General features: G+C 37.5%; 1 protein-coding gene across 1 annotated transcript; it reads right to left on the minus strand.

Annotated features, from left to right (window-relative positions):
- Positions 1–3796: 3796 nt before the first annotated feature.
- Positions 3797–22106, minus strand: Mob1a (MOB kinase activator 1A). The gene is made up of 6 exons (XM_020166425.2): positions 21863–22106; positions 17530–17696; positions 11912–12005; positions 10495–10628; positions 8860–9023; positions 3797–6514 (listed from the first exon to the last, which is right to left on the minus strand). Exons 1-6 carry the CDS (start codon positions 21874–21876, stop codon positions 6437–6439), a joined length of 651 nt encoding a protein of 216 aa, XP_020022014.1. The 5' UTR covers positions 21877–22106; the 3' UTR covers positions 3797–6436.
- Between the last annotated feature and the right edge of the window lie 198 nt (positions 22107–22304).

The raw sequence follows: 22304 nt of genomic DNA on the forward strand, positions 1-22304 counted from the left end.
ACCATCATTTGCTATTCAAACTATTCAGTTGGGATGAGACAGACCCTTCCCCAGCTCTAAGAGTGAACACATCGCCAGGGTCTGGCTAACTAGATGGGAATTGGTTTAGGGCTGATCACATGATGGGAGCCAGCTCAATGAGTTGGTCCAAGGACTTGTCTGGAACTAAAGTGATGCTAACGCACAGGAAATCAATGTGAGTCAATACCCTGTATAGCTATCCTTATCTCAACCGGCAAAAACCCTTGTCCCTTCCTGTTATTGCTTATACTCTCTACAACAAAATTAGAAATAAGGGCAAAATAGTTTCTGCTGGGTATTGAGGGGGTGGGGGGGAGAGGGAGGGGGCGGAGTGGGTGGTAAGGGAGGGTGTGGGGGCTGGGGGGAGAAATGACCCAAGCCTTGTATGCACATATGAATAATAAAAAAGAAAAAATAATAAAGTGATGCTAATACTAAACAGGAAGTATGGAGCTGCTTTGGAAATGAAGCATTCACAGAAGAAAGGAGAGCTAAGAGGAGACAGGGATTTGACTTTGCTTGTGCAAAGAAAGCAGTAATGCTGGAAATGAGCACTAAATCCAGTTCAGATGGCTTGTCACTTGTAACTGAATAACCCAGGTTAAGCTCATAGATTTTTATTTGTAGAACTCATCTTTTCCTTTTACTAAAAGTGATACTTTTGCTTACTCCAACTTTCCTTTTCCCAGTAATTTAACTATAACCACATAATTCTGTGACAACCATTTGAGTCTCTGCCCTACCCTGCTTTCCTTACCCCATTTCCACATGGCTGTCAAGATCATCTGAAATGAAAATATTTACTACCTAAAATCCTTCAGGCAGTCCCCATTACCTATAGGCAATAACTGAACTTCTTTCCTATGATTTAATCCCTATCTACCTATCTGTCCGGCTGAAATCTACTCTTCAGGAATACTGGCCTACTGGCCCCTTCCTGTACAAGTTATGCCAAATGAGCTTCCTGTATAACCTATGAGCTTGGTGACTCAACTGTTCATGTCTTATGCCTGTTGTCTTTTCCATGGTCCACCTGTGACCACCTCATAGAAAAAGTAGGGCCTGAAACTTTTATTACACTTAGAGCCCTTTAAAACTATCAATTTGTCTTTTTCCATTGGTCTGTAAGGTCCATGAAGCTCTTGCTTTAGTCATCTGTCAACAGCCCTGCATGGCATAGGACAAAGAGTGCATGCACTGTGATTATTGAACATAACCGACAGGGGTTTAGCAATTTGAGCTCCGCAAGTTTGAATTTGATCTTTTATAGAAATCATTTTTTGGATACTCTCACCAGTCTTGGCCTTCCAAAAGAGTTCTAATGTAACAATTCAAATACATATTTTTATAACAGAACAAAAGGTGAGTTTTTACTTTATTTTTTTAGCTATGAACTTGAGATTTTTTTATCTTAATTTTTATTAATCCACGATTACTCTGACCTTTCATAAAAATATTTACATTTGAGCTAACAGCAGAAAACTCCTTACGTAGCATCTCTTTGGATGCACCTTTACCTCGCTGGATTTTTAATTGCAGTCATTTTTATAGACTCTTACCACTCTTGAGCATCAGAATTTTTGCATATTCAATGCAAAAAAGCTTACTATATATTAGTTATTTGAATTTGTCTGCACTTTTGTGAAAAACACTAAAATACTGCACACCTCTCAACTGCTACTACTTCCCTAGGCAACAATAAGGGTTAAATGAGGTAACCTACCAAAAGACTTCCCTAAAACAGATTTGTTTCCCCAAGTGCTGTTTCCCCAGTCCAAGTGCTGGTTGGTCACAAGTCACTTGGCTGGAATCTAAACCAGTAATTATTTCCTTCACTTACAAAGTCTGCTGCAAAAAGTCAGCTGAGCTAAACGGTGCACTTGGTTACCTGCATTCTGATGAAAACACATCTTTTCACAGAACAGGAACAAAAGGCTTACAGAGCAGACAGTCTAGACTTCTGGACCACCTAGTATTTTTTTAAAAATTTTCACTGTTGAGTTCCACAGCCCCAAGTAAAACCCAGAAATGTCTTCCCAGCCTCTCTTGCAGCCAGGATAGAGGTAAATGACCTAAAGTCTACCAGTAAGAGGCATTCATGTTAAGTTTTTGATCAGAAAACTGATCAAGAAGAAAGTGCTGAATAAAGTCCTTTATTCTGGCCATGTCAGAGGCTTTTAGGAGACACTGCTGGGGACACTGACATCTGGTGGGGAGCAAGAGTGGTGCAAGCAGTCAGTAGTGTCCATATTTAGGGGAGACACCATCAATGGGTATTTGCTCCAAATGGCCCAAAACATGATCTATATATTCTTCTTGGCTGTTGTGCCTCAAAGCCTGACTCTGGCCTTCCTGAAGATTATCTGGTTTAATCTATTTCATAAAGTTTGAAATAGCTTTCGAAAAAAGTAATTAGATACCCTTACAAACATTTACGCCTACTGAAACTCTTAAAAACAATTCTACCACTGCTTCTTTTTTTCTCTTTGCAGTACTGGGGATTGAACCCAGAGCCTTGTGCATGCTAGGCAAACACTGACCCATTGAGCTACATCCCCAGATCCTAGCTCTGCTTCTTTAATTAGACCTAAAATGCACCTGTTCTCTCTAAAACTAACAATGATGTACAAAGATAACTTCCCAAATTTAAGTTGTACTCAAAATCCACAGAACCTGAAATAAAATCTCAATTTTCAATGTTTAACTAGAAGTGTGTTGAGACATAGTCATTTTTTTGCTTTCAATATTTTATTCTGATGAAGTTACAAAAGTAGATACAAAATACTTTTTTAAAAAGTAAGTTAACTGACTTAGAAAAATAGATAAAGCCCCTAAAGGTTTAAAAATACAACATAAATTTTTATGTAAAGAACATTTAAAAATATTTTAGATGGTAACAAAGACTAATTTATGCAAACTACTTTTGATGTAGACTTAAACACAGAATGTCTTTCTACAATCAGTCTATAGCACACTGGTCATCCATCTGGATTTACAGAATACTTGTCTGAAATAGAATCTGATGAGAGAAAACTCAATTTCAATGCAGTTGCTTTAATAAAATTACTGTTGTCACATGTGTTATCATCCCCCAAGCCTTTTATAGCCCCCCAAAATAAAAATTAAATGCAAAAATAGGAAAATCAAAGGACTACTATTTTCCCTCTTTGCCAGAATTCTACAATAGTAGAAACCAAATCCACTTACTGAACTAAGAAAAGAATGTGCCTAGTGAAGTGAAAAGAATGTGCTCAGTGTTTGGTGTCCAAGCCAGCATCTTTCTGGTCAGGGTTCTATACTTAGATGACAACTTAAGAGGGGACAGCCTCCATAATGAGGCAGGACAATCTCAGCACCACAACTGGGGATGCTTACAAACACATTTCTAGGAGTTACACTCTTTTGGCCTGACTTGTTTATGCTTCTGAGGTCATGGCATCATGCCTGAGAAGCTGCACCTCTAGTATGACCTTGCTGCTCAAGAGAGAAGCCAATGATATAATCAGGAAACCTCAACAAGGTCTGTGAAAGTTATCACACCTGGATTACTCCTCTTGCCTCTGCACTACTATAAAACTTTTTCTGCCTTATCAAATCATGGAGAATACAGATGTGCATTTCTCAAGTAAGCAGCCTTGTGAACTAGGGCTCTGCAAGTCTAAGATGAAATGAATATCTTGTTAGCTGGCAGCCTGTAAAGTCACTATATTCACAATCTAAAGAATAAAGGATACATTTGGCTGTCAATATAAAAACTATGGTACAAGGAAGTGTGATTATTTAAAAAAATCTGTATATCACTTTCCAAGTTTTTTTTTTTAAAGGCCTGAAAATTAAAGCACCACAGCATTAACTACATAATTTAGAAAGCATTCTCCATCCCATGATTGTATGAGGAGCAGAGATTGAACACAGAGAGATGACTTCTGCTTAGGAGGGGAAGAGCAGGGAATATTGTAGAATAAGCAGACCCCGGGCATGGGCAGATAAATCCAAAGTGAAGAATCCAAGACACAACTGATTTCTTCAAATGCTTGTTAAAGGATGGCTCTCTGGCCATGTCAGGCAGGTGCCATCCTCTTCCCATTCTCTCCCCTTCCTCCAGTTCTTCTCCTGCCCTTGGAAGTAAACAAGCACTGCAGTGTTTAGGTACTTTGTTGGTTAAGCCAGACTGGTTTTGGGAACCTGGTAATGTTTTCATTAAAAAGAAAAGAAAAACAACAAAAAAAGATATTCTGAGTCTCAAATTGCCAACAAACTTTTGATTTATGTTCCATTCATAAGCTGCCTTTACTACTGTCCTAGAATGTGACCACCTTTGGTTTATTTTGGAGGTTAGTCATGAAGAAAGAGAGGATCTCTATCATTGAAAATATATAGAGAAACTGAAAACCCTTACTTGAAAATATTTGAAATACTAGAAATGATGGTGAAAGTATAGTCCTCATTGAGAAATACAATTTCATTCCTTGGAGATTTAAAAAGAAAATAAAACCTGACAGAGTTTGTAGGTGACATGATGGCTAGAAACCTGCTTTCCTATTTGCAAATGATCAACGTAAGTATGCAGAGTGCTGTCATTTGGTCCTTGGATAAGTATAAAATGTGGATTGTGGAATGTTTCATAGAAGGCTGTCCTCTTTTTTTCCCTAAGTTATTAACCCACTCTTGAATACCTCAAACAATAATGTATGGCTTCTAAATTAGATGAAATACTTATTTTAAAATTCTACTTATGAACTTATGAAAATGAGTTATTAAAAATGGAGTTTCTAAATAATTCTTCAGTCTATTGGAATGATAAAATAAATAACAATAACCTTATCAAATCTAACCTTTATCAAAGTCATAAAGGAGGTTGGTGAATACTCTGCAAAACCACAGCTCTGAAACAATGAGTGCTGACAGCTAAAACTTTGCCAGCCTGGCAAGTTTTCCAGGATACTTCTTATGCCTTGCATACATTTTAAGAGACAGCTAAAATTTACTAAATCTGAAAAATAGGCAAGTCTTCTTCACTAAAGGGGAAGATTCTTTTATCCCAATAGAAAAGAATTCCAAATTTTGATACAAAAATAATTAAAGCAGTATAAAACCCCTATAAGGGCTCAGTCCATCCTTTAAGCACTAACAGAATGAAGTTAAGATTCTTTTTTTTAAACTTATTTCTCTTATTTTGTCTCCTTTAAGCTAACTTTCTTTCTCCCCCAAATAGACAGCAAATCTACTGAGGTACACCCTGAAAGATTTTATTATGTTTTTAAGTTTTGTCTTTATTGGGATAAAATCTGTGCATTTCTACACTACTCTTACAAATTCAGTCTCAAGTCACAACAAAAATATAGAGGTAATTTTTTAGGAAACAAAATAAAGAAGTATGCTGAGTACTTTCTTTTGCTTTCTTACCCAGAATTGTAAGGCCTCTTAAAAACAATTAGAATAAAAACAGTGGCTCTGAGGCCTAAGTAGGTCAATTTTTTGACATTTTCTTTTTCTCAGCCAAAAGCAACATATATTAATGTGCATGAAGCATTTCAAAATTAAAACCTACAAGATCATCCTTAGAAGCCATAAAAAATTATTTCTGATACACACACACTCCTAATAATTTAGACAGATGTGAACACAATTCCAAATAAAGATTTTTTTTAAAAGTCACTTTAAAAATAATTTTGATTAATCCCATTCCAACATATGTCTTATGATAAGTTAAACTGCAATCATGGATTTTGAACAAAAAAAAAAAAAAAAAAAAATTTTTTTTTGAGACAGGGTTTCACTAAGCTGCCCAGCCTGGTCTTGAACTTGTGATCCTGCCTCAGCCTCCCAAGTGCTGGGATTACAGGTGTGTACCACCATGCCTGGCGAAAAACGATATATTCTTATCTATAAAACACTAGCATACAAACTTCAAACTAAAAGGCTATCTAAAGTGACACAGATGTTCTATTGTTAAGGAAACTTTAAAAAAAATTTCTATTCATAAGATAAAAGCAGAATAAAACCTATATGACTGTGTTATTAGGAAATCTGTTCTAGAAACCTGTTAATAAATTATTGCTGAAAATTCTTAATGTCCGTTATGCTATCACCAGAAACATACTCAATCGCTTTCTTGAGTAAAACAGTAAGGAAACAAGCTACAGGTTAGTCATCATGTTACAGTCAAGAATGACTCTGACAAAACAGGAGTGGTCACATAATACCTCTGACTTGGCTGTGTCCTTAGGGTTTCACTCTGAAGCTATTAGGTCAACCTACCTTTGGGACAATTTTATCTGAAGATACAGACAATGGGTGTTTTTTTATCTTATTTTTTTGTTTGTTTGTTTTAGCACTAGCTTATACAAGATAGCAATGAGATAGCACTAGCAATAGAAGAACCAAGAGGGTAACTGTGTTCTAGGAGAAACATTTATCTGTCTTTTGATCCAAGCTTCTCAATTAATTCCTGAAGAGGTGCCAACTCACGCCTATCGATCAGATTAAACTCCTAAAAAGAAAAGAAAAATAAAATTTAAAAATGGACCTAAATGAAAATTCTTTTCTTGGTTTTAATAGTACTGGGGTTTGAACTCAGGGCCTCATGCTTGCTAAGCAGATGCTCCGCCACCCCCAGCTTTTTACTTTGTTATTTTTTTCTAACAGGGTATTGAGTTTTTGCCAGGGGCCAGACTGAACCACAGTCCTCCTACTTTTGCCTCTCACCTAGCTGACATGACAGGTGCATGCCACCATGCATGGCTTATGGGTTACAATGGGGTCTCACTTTTTTTTTTGACTTGGCTGTTCTTGCAATTTTCCCAATCTTCACCTTTCAAGTAGCCGAGATTACAGGAATAAGCCATCATGCCTGGCTAAAATCATTTTATTTTTGTGGTCCTGAGGACTGAACTCAGGGCCTCTCAATTACTAGGCAAGTGCTCTACCACCTGAGCCACGATCTAGTCCATCTTTAAATGTTTTTAAGGGAAGGGATTCCCAACCCTAGTTTTCAGAAATCAAAAAGAAAGCTCATATGATCTCAATGAACATTTAAAAAAACAATTGTTTTTACTTTCTTTTTAAAAACACAGATATGATATTGTGATATATACTGACCTTTCTCCATTTCCTGATATATAGCTCCTAAAATCTTTGGAATTTCTAGATTGACAAGAGTATCTCTAGTGTGCTACTGAGATGGATGGTAGCTGGGGGTCTCCTTGGAGAATATCAGGATGGGGCTGGTCACCAGAAAGACCAAAGCATGATTATGACAGTTTTGGGATTTTCACCCCACTCCATCCTCAACCTCTGAGGAGACGAGAGGGACTAAAGGGTTGAATTTATCACCAATGGCCAATGCTGATCAACCACAGCTAAGTAATGAAGCTGCTATAAAAACCCCAAAGGAAGCTGGGCTTCGATGGCTCACTCCTGTAATTCTAACTACTTGGAAAGCTAAGTTTGGGAGGATCGCAGTTTGAGACCAGCCAGGGCAAATAGTTCTCCAAAATAACCACAGAAAAAATGGACTGAAGGCATGACTCAAGTGGTAGAATGCCTGTTTTGCAAGTGTGAAGCCTTGAGTTCAAACCCCAGTCCCACTAAAACAACAAAAAACCCCCAAAGGACATGGTTTGGAGAGCTTCTGGATAGTAGAACACACAAGTTCCCAGAGGGTTTCTTGCCTGGAAAGGGATAGAAGCTTCACATCCCTTTTCCTATGAATCTCTTCCATCTGACTGTTCATTTGTGCACTCTGCAATATTGTCTAATAAGTCAGTAAGTGTGTTTCCCTGAGTTTTATAAGCCACTTTAGGAAAATAATCAAACTCAAGGAGGGTATTCTGGGAACCCTGATATGCAGCAGGCAGATCTGTCAGAAGTATAGGTGAGAACCACTGGCATCTGAAGTGAGCAGCAAACTCATGGGACTGAGCTCTCAACCTGTGGGATCTAATGGCTGCTTCCACATAGTGTCAGAGTGAATTGAGTTAGATTAGTGGACACCTAGCTGATATTCACTAAAAAAATCAATTGCTTGCTTGGTGTATATGGAAAAGATCCCACACATTTGGTCATAAAGTGCTCTATGTAACAGGAGAAAATGAGTCCTTATAATATGGGATTTATTAAATAAACAACTATAGGTATCAGTATGATTCTCCCTGTGTTAAATATTAAAAGCAACACTTTATATGTATGTGTTTGTGTGTTTGAATTTACATAGAAATAACCTGAAACTACAAACTGAACCTTTGACAATAGCCACCTGTCACACAGCAGTGGACTTTTTACTTTTATACAAACACATACACACATGCATGCAACAGTCTCAGAGGGAAGATCAAGAAGAGCATGGTATGTTTTCCTTTGTGTTGTATACAGAACTATAATGCACAATATCTACTAAAAATGCTATCTAGTAGTCATTTATATTATGTATATAGAATTACATAGCTATAAAGTTAAGCTAAATGAATCTTCATTCTTTGACTTTTTTTTTTTTTTTTTTAAAAGAGAGTTTCACTAGGTAGCCCAGGCTGGCCTGGAATTCACAATCCTCCTGCCTCTGCTTCCAAGTGCTGTGATTACAGACATGCACCACCATGCCCAGCCAATTCTTTGGTATATATATTTCAAAAAATATGAATTATTTTGATTTTGATTTTTGAAAGCTCCAATTCTAACTAAGTGCTGCTAAGGCCACATCTCTGAATGATGCCTTTTTATGCTGCTGTACAGACCAAAGGAAGAATGTTGAAAACAAAATAAGACACACTGCTCTCTTTAAAGTTACCAATCCAACTAAATCTAAATCACAGGACCCACAAGTCAAAGTGGATCACTTACCTGAACAAAGAAAATAAAGTGCTTAAAGGAGGTATTGAGGTGGGCTTCCTCTTGCAGCTGCATCACAGAATCAAAGTGCTGGTGATAAATATGGGCATAAACCCTGAAGAGACGCTTTAGAATGGTTTTTGCCACAGACATAAAGTTTTTGGGAAATGGGACACCTGTAATCAAATATATATACTTATCAGTTAGTCTTTTTCTAAATGAATAGTGGCAAATCTTGACACTGCTATGAGCAACTGCAACACAAGAACACACACACTTACAAATATATACAAGCCTATTTCTGTATATTTAAAAGGTGAGGGAAAAAGACCCCAAACCTCACATACCACACTTTTTTCTAATTGACTTAAACAGAAGGCACAGATATCAGATTACATAAGATACTAGAGAATCAGAGTTTAAATAAACATAATTTCAGTTAATATTAGAGTTTCTTCCTAAGAGTAAATTCAACAAAAATAAGTATTTTAATAATAAATAGAACATTACTTTTGAAATTTTAACTCTTCAAAAAAAAAGAAAATGTGTATACACCTATATACATGTAGAACACATACTCAATTGGGAGTAGAAACTCTCCTAGGCAAAGATAAAGACAGACACTGTGAGTCATTACCATCATCTTCATATAAAAAGTGGGCTGCAGGTGTGGCTCAAGTGGTAGAGTACCCATCTTGCAAATGCCAAAAAAAAGAAAACCTGTTACAGGTAAAAAGTATTTATCTTTTGAATTACTCAGTCTTCATTTTCCTGTAGCCTAAAAAGAGGAAATGCTTCCTGAAAAAAGGGATGGACACACCTCCCTATATAAATGTGTGTGTGTGTGTGTGTGTGTGTGTGTGTGTGTGTGTGTGTGTGTGTGTGTGTGTGTGTGTGTGTGTGTGTGTGTGTGTGTGTGTGTGTCTGTCCTCTCTCCAAGCAATGGATAAAGATGAGGATGCAACTGATTACATTTCTGAGAATTTTGGTTGACAAAATTAAAATCTCTTAGAAAACAGACAAGAGAAAGACAATTCAGCTGGCACTAGTTTCAGTAAATAAAATGCTAAGAAGGCATCTGCTTTCAGGACAACACAGATTGGTCAACCTTAAAAGTCTGTTCCACAACACTACTCTTGAGAAACACCTTCTTTTATCAACCTGAATTTCAGGAAACAAATACTTATTATATATGCTAATAAAAATTGTTTAAAAAAATAAAAAACAAAGGACTAACAGGACAAGATAAGAAGGCAAATATAACAAAATATCCCACAAAATAAGACGAAGGCAACTTGGGAATAAAATATATACAATAGGTATGAAAAAGAGCTAAATACCCTAATAAATAAACAGAAAACAATCAATGATCAATAAACCCAAAAATGCTCAATCTCATCAATATTTTCAAAATGTATATTAAAACAAAAATTTATTTAAAAAAATTAAAAAGATTTAACAATGAGTAATAACCAGTGTGGTGAAAAAACACAGGCAGGCACAACATACTGAAGAGAGTACACACTGGTATGAGCTTTTTGGAGAAGAATGTGGCACTCTCTATTAAATTATTTTGAAATAGTAAGAGTATTAAAAAGATTATATCTATCATTCAGAAAGAAAAATAGTTATATAACATCAACTTACCAATCTTAGAAGGAAAAAGTGTTTCATCATCAAGCTGATCCTGAACCCAAGTCATCAAATAGTCAATGTATTTTGGTGCAGAACATTTGATTGGCTTTTTAATATTGGTACCATCTGCCCAATGATATTCATATCTGGAGAAAAAAAATGGCTTACTGATAGTTTTCAAAAGCCTGCTTAATGTGTGCAACTTATAGTCAAAGCAATTTAGTTTTGTCAATAGAAGTTATATGTAGTTTTAATAAAGTTCTAGTGACGATTACCGTGAGTTCACTATGAAATCATAAAATGTGATGGTTATAATTAGAAAAGAACAGGAAGACAACACAGCAGCAGGCGGTAATAGAATGGATGTTTTATATGACAGCACTGGGAAAGATAAACTGCACTCCTATTTGTAAAGCAGAAGGATACTAAGGACTGGGCAAGGATGTGATGGATCCACTGTACTTTTGAGATCTTTGTTCATAAACTGTCATCAGTGGAGCCAAAATTGTAAAATCCTGTTTCTTGGACAGGGCTAGAACAACAAGATTTATGCAAAAGATCATAGTGTAGAGCATTTAAGCCACAGACAAACTTAAATTTTCTGTTTTCTTCTTTTTTGGTAGGACTGGGAGGATTTGAACTCAGGGCTACACACTTGCAAAGCAGGTGCTCTACCACTTGAGCCATTCCACCAGCCCTTCATTAAAATCTTTAAAGGTGATTTTCCCTGTTACAATCTTTAAGAATCTGTATTATATCAGCTTGTTTTACATCAAATCCCAAGGCTCTCATTACCACCTTTAATTCATGGTAATCTACTGCTTCACCTTTATATTGCATCTTCATTTATGTTCTTCAGAGAGTTCTTTTTTTCCTCTTTGCTTTGTACCTACTACAGATTCACTTCTCAGAGCTACCCTCATTTTGTCTTCAGACAGACATTCCTCTCAATGATTTTAACCCCTTCCCCAATGCAGCAAACTTTAATCTAGCATTTTTAAGTCAGATGATTGCCTCTAAATTGTGCTTTCATTAATACTAAATGAGCACAAGAAAAAATAAATATTAAAGGACCAATAAAAACTCTTCCAAGAAATTCATTGAAAAACTAGCATAAGAAAGATAAATGCTAATCAAATGGAGAAAAAAACCCAAAACTTTTGGTATGCAAGATAAACATAACTCAAATTTATATACTTTACTCCTATAATTGAATATTTAGACTTACTATGATGCAGTATTAAAAATCAAACACTAAGTATCCACATAGAAAAGTATTTAATAAATATACTTGAGTATTTGAAAACTAAAACGAATTACCTTCATATAAACAAACATAATAAAATCAATGTCTTAATTATTTAACTTACATCAATTAGTAATAAAACAAAAATAATCCAAACACCTACAAAACAGGCTGTTTATGTACCTGGGACCTGCAGACATGACTGGACAGCTTGCTTCAGTGCAGAATTCTGTAATAGTTCCATATAACATGTTGATTTGGTTGAAGAAATCCACAGCTGCAGAGATAACAGCAGAATTGTGTTAAATGTCCACATAAACATAACAAAAATGTCACATTTTTCAGCTGAAGCAAAAATGAGGTGGGGGGTCTTGAGATGAGGGTCTTGCTATGTTGCCCAGGCTGGTCTCAACTTCCAGGCTCAAGTAATCCTCTTGTTTCAGCCTCCCAAGCATCTAGGACTATAGGCATGCACCACCATGCCCAACTAAAAGTTAACTTTTAGCAGAGAACCAGTGGCTCACACCTGTAATTCTAGCTACTCAGGAGGCAGAGATCAGATTGCAGTTCAAGGCCAGCCGGGGAAAACAGTTCGAGACCCTATCTCTAAAAAACCCATCAACACAAAAAATAAATAAATAAAATAAAAGTTAACTTTTAATATATTAAACTTTTAGCCAGCATGTAACAATAGGAAAATAAAATACTGGAACAAATTCTAACTTAATGGTGATTGGCAATCATTAGAATATATCATTTGATTATATCTAATGAAAAATCCAAAACATCTTCTCAATCATATCCATTTAATACCATTTATTAGGAAAGAAAAAAAAACTTTTAGAATATACTGTGAGGGAGAGGTGTACCAATTTTATCAATAGACAGACATTTAAAACATCTAATTCAAAATAAACATTTGAGGTCTCTGGAATATTAAGGACATAAAAAGACTCGAGACCAAGTCTTTTGCTCTGGGGTTTCCAGGTAACAAAATGGACAAAATTAACAGAGATGAGTAAGACAAGATATAAGAAGATTGGACCCAAACATTGACAATCATTGCTAGAAGTTCAGAGAAAAGGCAATGTCAAGAAGGGCTGAGGTGGTCAGGGAGTATATTTTAAAGCAGCATCAGCTAGATGTGGAAGAGAAAGGAATTAAATAACAAACTTGACTGAGTGAAGTATGTGTAAGGGGAAGTATGTAAAACTTGGAAAGTTTTGAAAAATGTTCTAGTCCTCCTGGAGGATCTCAAAATTAGCTAGAGCTTTTCTAAGATTCTTAAAAAATAAATAGATAAAAAAAATCCCACCTTGCCACAAGGAATTTTATATAAAACTCCCTCACTTTTAAACCTTCCCCTTAATTAGTCATGTTCTAAGAAAGTAATACTTAGCCCTGGAGATTCTCACAAAACAAGAACATACCCAGATGGTAGCTAGTTTGGTTGAAAGAAGCTATTCTCAAAATGTGCTGCAGGGATCCTGTTTCGGAGGGGATCTGTGAGACCAAGACAATTTTAATTATTCTTTTCACTCTCATTCTCAAGAGGACCCAGTGGAGTTCTCCAGAGGATCCACGGTATCACAAGAGAGTGAATGCAGAAGCAGAATCCAACTGTCATTAAGACATTAAATAAGATTCGCAAAAATATAAAACAAGGCCATGCTTCTCCTTAAAATTTGTTTTAGAAAACAATCATTTAAAAATAATATATATATGTATTTGGTGGTACTGGTATTTGACCTCAGGACCTCACACTTGTCAGACAAGTGCTCTACCACTTGAACCACCCTGCCAGCCCTTTTTTGTGTTGGCTATTTTAGAAATAGGGACTCTAAAACTATTTGCCCAGGCAGGCCTCAAACCATGATCCTTCTGATCTCTGCCTCCTGAGTAGCTAAGATTACAGAAGTGAGCCACCAGTGCCCAGATAAATAAAAATATGTTAACATATGATGGGCTTACTGTTATTTTTTAATGAAATAAAAAGCATTTAAAATTTTCTCAGTTTAAATTTCTAACACACTAACACCAGATACATTATATATAATTAAGTCTCTGGAGTTCTCAGTAATTTTTTAAAGAATAAAGGGATTCTAAGACCAGGGTCTCAGAAGGTTCCCCGCCCCACCCCGCCCGCCAGGTAAACAATATTTCACATGGTTCAAAAGTCAAAACAATATAAAAATCTAACTCCAACTCCCTTATTACACACAGATAACTATATTTATCTTCCGTTCTTTAAGTTTCTTTACCCATTCTTACGTAAAAGATAATATACTACATAATTCTGTATCTTTTTTCCCCTCTTAGCAACATGAATATGGCTTTTTAATGAGTTAAGAAAAACAAAAAATTTAAATGTTACTACTACAAAGCTTAAAGTTATATTATATATACACATGTATATGTATATAGCTCAAATTAGATTTCTATCAAACAGTACTGCTCAAAGTAATGATTAGCAATGCTGATAATGTCACATAAAAAGACAAATAGCCCAATCAAAATTCCAGCAAGTTATTTTGTGGTTATCAAAAAACTGGTTCTAAAGTTTACTTGAAAAGTAAAAAAAGACCTGAGCAGCCAACATATTCTTGAAGAAGAACAAAGTGGGAAGACTGACATTGCCCAATTTCAACTTATAAAGTAATCAAGACAGTGCGGTATTGGTGACAGTATTGGTGACAGGTCAATGGAACATAAGAGAAAACCCAGAAACAAACCCACACAAATGCTTTAACAAAGAAGCAATGGAAAAAAAGACAGTTTTTTCAACAAATGGTGCTAGGACAATTAGGTATCTATAAGCAAAACAATGAATACAGAGACTTTCCACACTTCATAAAATGCACTCAAAATTAATCACAGACCTAAATATAAAATGCAAAAGTATAAAACTCCTGAAAGTTATAGGAGAAACATAGGGGAAAAAAATCTAGGTAACTTTGGATTTGGTTATGACCTTTTAGATATTATGCACAATTCATGAAATAAATAACTGGTAAGCTAAACTTCATTAAATTAGCATTTTCTTCTCTGCACAAGACACCATCAAGAGAATAAAAAGACAACAGATGAGAAGGAAAACAGCTGCAAAAGACATGTAATAAGACTATTATCTAAAATATACAAAGAACTGTTAAAACTCAGCAGTAAGAAAATAAAGAATTCAAAAATGAGTCAACAACCTTAACATAAAGATGAAAGATATGCAGGTAACAAATGAATAGGTACATGGAAAGATGCTCCACATCAAGTGCCATCAGAGAAACACACACTGAAATGATGAGCTACCATTACACTCTCTTTAGAATGGCCAAAATCTAGAACACTGATACTGCCAAACGCTGCAAGGATGAGCTCTTCATTCATTGCTGGAAGGAACTCAAAATGGTACAGTCACTTTGGAAGATTGGTGGTTTCTCATAAAACTAAATATATTCTTACCATGTAATCCGTTAACTGTGCTCTTTGGTATTTACCCAAAGGAGCTGAAAATTTATGCCCACATGAAAACCTACACATGTATGTTCGGAGTAGTTTATTCATAATTCCCCAAACTTGGAAGCAATCAGTATATTTTTTAGTAGATGAATGAATAAACTGTGAAACATCTAGAAAATGGAATACTCAGGCCTAAAAATAAGTGAGCTAGCAAACTACGAAAAGATGGGGGGAGAAACTTAAATACCACTAAGAACAAGAAGCCAGTCTGAAAAGGGTACTTACTCATACAACTATACGACATTCTGGAAAAAGGAATACTACAGAGACAGTAAAAAAAATCAATGATTGTCAGAAGTTAGAAGAGAAAGAGAGATGAATAGGTATACAGCATAAAAGGTTTTTAATGCTGTAAAACTATTTTGTAAAACTATAATGGAGGATATGTGTCATTACAAATTTTTCTAAACCCACTGAATGTACACCAAGAGTAAGCTCTACAAACTTTGGGTGACTAAAAAAAAGTCTAGACTCTATGGAAATAAAAGCTTCCATAAATTCCATGGGCTAGGGTGTAGCTCAAGTGATAGAAGTGGCAAGTGCAAGGCCCCAGGTTCAACCCCTACTCTTGATAGCAGGCATGCACGCATGCATACACACACACACACACACACACACACACACACACGCACAAGTCTTACAAAAATCAAGCCTAAATATAATCAAGGCTCCAAATTTGCACTAACATAGCTACTTACATTAAAATTTATTTAAATTAAAAATTTCTCAGTTCCTCAGTCACAATAGCCACACTTCAAAGGCTAAATGGCCTCAGCAAAGGTAGAGAATATACTCATCTTTGCAGAACGTTCTACTTGTCAGCACTGTTCCAGATCTAATGTTTATAGGGGATAAAAGAAGGAATGGGATATGATAATGGTCACCTTGAGGACACAATCAACAGAATTCATACTGTTGGCAAATAAACGCACTAGTTTTTTCAACAAAGAAAGCACAGGGAAAAAAGCCTGTAATAAAAGAAAATCTGTGATTCAACAGATTTAAGAAACATATAGATCTTGATGGATCCTGATTTAAACCAAGCTTAAATTTAAAAAAAGAAAGAAAAAGAAAAAGAAGCTGGATATGGTGGTGCACAGCTACAATTCCAGCACTGGGGAGGCTGAGGCAGGAAGCCAGCCTGGCTGTACAATTAAGACCCTTTCAGAAAAGAGAACAGAAAAAGAAAAACATATTTATAGGATAGTCAGTGAACACTGACTACATATTTGATAACATTAGAAGATGGTGCTGTCATCTTAAAAAGAGGTTCTTGTTTTTCAAAGATACTTATTAAAATAACTGTAGATAAAAACCACATGTTTGGGCCAAACACCAGTGGCTCACGCCTGTAGTCCTAGCTACTCAGGAGGCAGAGATCAGGAGGACTGCAGTTTGAAGCCATCCCGAGCAAATAGTTCATGAGTCCCTATCTTGAAAAATACCCATCATAAACTAGTGGAGTGGCTCAAGCAGTAGAGTTCTGCATAGCAGTGCGAAGCCGAGTTTAAACCACCCCCATACCACCAACAATAAAAAAAAACAAACCCAAACATGATGTTTCGGATATGCTTCAAAACAGTCAGAGAGCAGAACCATAACTGTCCAAACTGGTATTTATTGAAGCTGGATAATGGATACCTGAGAATTCACTGAACAGTTTCTCTACTTTTTACGTTTGAAATTTTCCCGTAAAAAGTTCCCAGAACTGATCTCATCTCAGAAATGAGAGGTTCTCACATTTAAATCTCTAGCCTCAGTACATCCTTCTATGTTATACCCTCATTCTTCTGAGCTCAGAATGACTTTCAGTCCATTGATCCCTCTATTTTCTCTTGGTCCTTCAATTTCCTCTAACTATTTCTAAGTCACAACAAACAAGTGATTGCTCACAGGAGCTGCAAATGACTTTTCTGTATGTGCAGGTCAATGAGTGCTTCTGGGAGTGGAAGCAAAACTATGCAGATGGGTACTCTATAAACTTGTAGTTCACAGTAGAATCTTTCCATTTATCAATCTTTTATTTGACCTTACTCAGATTTTCCAAGTACTACTCTCAAGAATTACCCCAGAACACTCATCATTTCTCTTCAGGTCTCTCTACTTAACCATACAAGCCACTACTAAGTACTCAGAAGAACACAGTTTTGGATGTATTTGTACTTGTTTCTTTACAGATAAACTGTTACATTACAACATTTTCACCTGCAAAAGAAAACTCATAAGCAAAAAGATTTTAACAAAATCTTACTATAAATTAACAAAACTGAATGTTGCTAAAAACTTACTGTTAACAGCAATCCATTCATTGAGGTCCTCTCCCTCTGGCAGCATAACAGCTTGTCTCAGATTCCCACTTCCTAGAGTTGCTTCTGCATGTTTTAAGAGTTCATACTGATGAGACCCTTCAGGGATATTCTTCTTTGGCTTGAATGTTTTAGAAGACCGGCTGCTGCTGTTGGGTTAAAAATAAAAATGTATGAAATTTTAGAATTGAAAGCATTATTCTAGAATTGAAAGGCATAATTCTAGGCACAGAAATAGCTCTGGGAGATGAAATTAAAAATACCCCCTGGAAAATTGCCAGGATGGGAGAGGGGATGATGATCATTATAAAAAAATGTTTTAGGGCTGAGGATATAGCTCAGTGGTGGGGCACTTGTTACCATGCATGAGGCCCTGGGTTCAATCCCCAACATCATACAAAAAAAAAATTATTTCTCCACCCACAAAAGCAGGATTAATAGCACAATTCCACAAATAGGACAATTTTGTTATACCTGATGTAGGCATCTGGTAAAGGGGTACTTTAACCAAAGAAAAAACCTGGATGCTAGTTCTTGATCTGCCACTAACTCTGTGACTACCTAAGAAACCTAATCTGCTTTTGGCCTTGATTTCTACCTATAGAAAACGATGGAGGGAGGGAGTGATCCCTAAGGTTTCAGGATCCAGTTTTCTGTATCAAAATGTTTGCAATGCCATCAAAACAAGTAAGAAGTATTCCTAACATGAGCCCAAACCTACAAACCTTAAAAACAAAACAAAAACCTGATTTCTCTGAGCGATGTGACACAAATCTCAGCACTGAGAAGACTGAAGCAAAAGGATTACAAGTTCCTAAACTATGTGAGACACTGCCTACAAATAAAAACCCAAAATACACTATCAGTGAAAGTGTAAAACTTACAGCATTTTTGTAGGGCAACATGGCAGCATCTTTTAACACTACAAAACTTTCAATCTACCCATTCCACTTGTATGTATCTCTCCTAGATACAGATAACAATTTGTTTTCCAAGATTGTTTTTAATAGTAAAACCTGGAAACAATCCTAAGGTTCATCAGTACAGGACTAAACAAACTAGAGTACATCCACATCATGGACTAGTACAGTAGTAAAGACCTAGAGTACATGTATTCACAAAGAAGATTCAAAACATGGTCAAACACAAAGAACCAAATTACACTAGGAGTCTATTTTGTTAAAGCATAAGAAGGTATGGGAATAATACACATCAAAACGGGTAATTAATTCCAAGAAGAGAAAGGGACTAGAGCTGTGGACTTTCACTTTACCTGAGGAAATAGAATATTAATTAAGAGTGTAAGAAACAAAAAAGAATTATGAAAACACTAAAAACCAAACATGAAGAAAGAACTACATTTAGCTTCTGCTAGGGATTCACATCTATAATCCTGCTACTACTCAGGAGGCAGAGATCAGGAGAACCACAGTTCCAGGGCAGCCTGGGTAAATAGTTTATGAGACCCTACCTCGAAAGTACCCAACACAAAAAAGGGATGGCAGAGTAGCTCAAGTAGTAGAGGGCCTGCCCTAGTAGGCATGAGGTCCTGAGTTCAAACCCCGGTACTACCCCCTCCTCTCCCAAAAAAGAACTACACGCAAGGTGCTGGTGGCTCATGTCTGTAATCCTAGCTACTCAGGAGGCAGAGATCAGGAGGATTCCAGTTCAAAGCCAGTCCGGGCAAATAGTTCCACAAGACCGTATCTCAAAAAAACCCTATGCAAAATGGGGCTGGTAAGAGTGGCTCAAGGTGTAGGCCCTGTGTTCAAGCCCCAGTACCACAAAAAAAAAAAAAAACCACAAAAAAAAAAAGAACTACATTTAACAGGGAAGTACTAAATTAGGACCAGTCCTTTACATATAGAAATAAGAAACTGTAAATGACAGGAAATCAAATATGGAAAACTAACGTGAAGTAATTTTTCAAGATTCAATCAGATCATCTAAATTTAGACTTTTGTGCTTCAAATGACACTATGAAGACAGTGAAAATGATCCACAGGATGAAAAAAAATTTACGAGTCATAGATAAAGGACTTGTATCCAAAATATGTTAGCCAGGCACCTGTGGCTCATACCTGTAATCCTAGCTACTAAGGAGGCAGAGATCAGGAGGATCACTGAAGCCAACTAAGGCAAATAGTTTGTAAGATACTATCTCGAAAAAACCCTTCACAAAAAAGGGCTGGTGCAGTGGCTCGAGATGTAGGACCTGAGTTCAAACGCCAGTAAAAAAAAAAAAAAAAAAAAAAAAAAAAAACCACAAAATACATTAAAAAACTCTTACAATTAAAAAAAAAAGCAGGAGGGTGATCAATGCACAATACACACAGGTACAGAAATATCACAGTGAAACCCATTAATTTGTACAAGTAACAGCAAATAAAAATTAAAAAGGTAATTTAATTTAAAAATGAGCAAAGGATTTGAACAGACTTTACTTCAAAGAGTATACACAAATGGCCAATAAGCACACAAAAAAGATGCTCATTTAGTCATCAGGGAAATGCAAATCAAAACCTGGAGGCTCTATTTAACACGCAGCTATAAGAAAAGAGACAAGTGTCGGAGATCACGTGGGAAATTTGGAATCCTTATACAGTGCTGGTGGGAATGTAAAATGGCGAAGGGTTTTGCAATAGTGAAGAGCTTTGGAAAACTCCTGCAGTTTCTCAAATGGCTAAACACAGAGGCACCACATGAACCAGCAATTCCACTCCTAGGAATATACCCAGGAAATGTGAACACACACATCACACAAAAAAAAACCTGTACACATATGTTCATAGCAGCATTATTCATAATGACCAAAAAAATGGAAAACTCAAGTGTCCATCAGCAAGACAAAGGTTAAAAGAAATAAAACTTCATATTTAGGTTCAAAAGGTAACTGTACATCCACAATCAAACCATTAACTAAACATCAACTCATCTGTGTATGTGTCTGTGTAATACTTCCAGGAACATAGAAATCAGAAATTAAACCTAAAATATACAAACTTTTTAACATAGTAATAATGCTTTGGGGATGTTACCCTTAACCTAAAGGAAGGAAAATGAGATTTAGACAAAAACAACATTTTTCCTTTTTTTTTTTTTTTTTTGTGGTACTGGGGTTTAAACTCTGGTCCTATATACCTTGAGCCACTCCACCAGCCCTTTTTCGTGAAGGGTTTTTTCACAAACTATTTGCCTCGGTTGGCTTCAAACAGTGATCCTCCTGCTCTCTGCCTCCTGAATAGCTAGGATTATAGATGTGTGCCACCTGCACCCAGCAAAAACTACAAAATTTTAATATGTGTATTTTATAAAGGTGAAGTACTAAAAAGAATGCAAATTTCTCACATTAAAGAACTGGGTAGGGCAGGACGTGGCGGCCCACGCCTATAATCCCAACTACTCGAGTCTGTGCAGTTCAAGACCAGCCCGGGGCCAAAAGAGTTAAAGAGAATCCATCTCGACAAACAAGCCAGGCACAGTGGTACATATACAGCCATAATCCCATGTACTCCAGAGGCGTAAGGGTAGTGAGCTTGCCTAGCGAGGCGCGGCCCTGAGTTCAAACCCCAGTATACAAACAAAAGGGAAAAAATGGATAAACTCTAGTTATGAAACTGTGTGACTCAGTAACATTAATAAGAATGTCAAGCCTGTGGGTTATGTTCGTAACTCAAAGCGATATCTATTCACATATATAACACAATTAAACAACATACAAAGTAGAATCCCAGAGAAAAATAAGATACTAGCGCAATGCTTCTCAAACCTCAATGCATGCAGAGAACTTTCAAACTTTCTCATTTGGGGCCTGGCGTAGTCTCTGAAGTGGGATTTTACACAGAGGAGTATTACAAGGTCACAAAATCAGTAAGGACTGGACCGAGGGGTCCGACTGCAAAGCCCAAGTCCACCTTCAAGCTTCTCAGGCTAAGCGTGCCACCTTTTCCGCGGGAGTAACTTAATGCCGACATTAATAAAACGCGACACGGCAGGGAGTAAAAAGCCGAGATGGCACGGGTAGTCACTCGAGGATCCGGAGGAGCGGACGCGGGATCCCGCGGCGGGGCAGGGCGCAGCGTCCGCCGACCGTCTCTCCGCCCTCTGGGGCGCTCGGGCGGAAAAGTCTGGAGGCGTAGCCGGCTCGAGGCCTTTCGGAGCCCCAACCTTCTCGCTCCGCTTCCTCTGCCCCAACCTTCATCTCTGCCGGCATATCCCATCTCCCGGCCTCCTCCCGTGGACACCTGCCACTTGACTGACCCTAGTCCTGCTGGCCCGGCCCTACAACCTCGGCCCTACGCCCGGCCTCACTCACAAGAGGAAGCTCATCTTCGGTCCTCGGAGGGCAGGGGAGGGGCCGCTGGCCCCCACCGGGGTCAGGATTCGGAACCCGCACGGGAACCAGGAGGCGTCGGACGGTCCTCAAGCTCGCGGACAGCAGGAGCAGGGCGGCCGTGGCGCTGAGTCGGGGTTCGAGGCGCCGAAAGCCGGTGCAAACCGCAGCGTCCGCTTCGCCCGCCTCCCCCACTTCACAAACCCGAAACGCGGAACCAGCAAAATCTCGCGAGCCAACGCTACGTCCCGCCTCGCCCCGCGGAGAGGGAGTGGACCCTCCCCCTCCTAGAGATCAGCCAATCAGCGTTTGAGGGCCGAGCATTCCCTCTCCCGGAGGCGTGGTGAGGCCCGAGGTGCCCCAAAGGGAGAGGGGCTGGCCCTGAGCTTGGTGTTACTGTATTGGATCGCTATTCCCTAAGTGG

This window comes from Castor canadensis, chromosome 12 (assembly GCF_047511655.1).
Source record: "Castor canadensis chromosome 12, mCasCan1.hap1v2, whole genome shotgun sequence".
Taxonomy (NCBI): domain Eukaryota; kingdom Metazoa; phylum Chordata; class Mammalia; order Rodentia; family Castoridae; genus Castor; species Castor canadensis.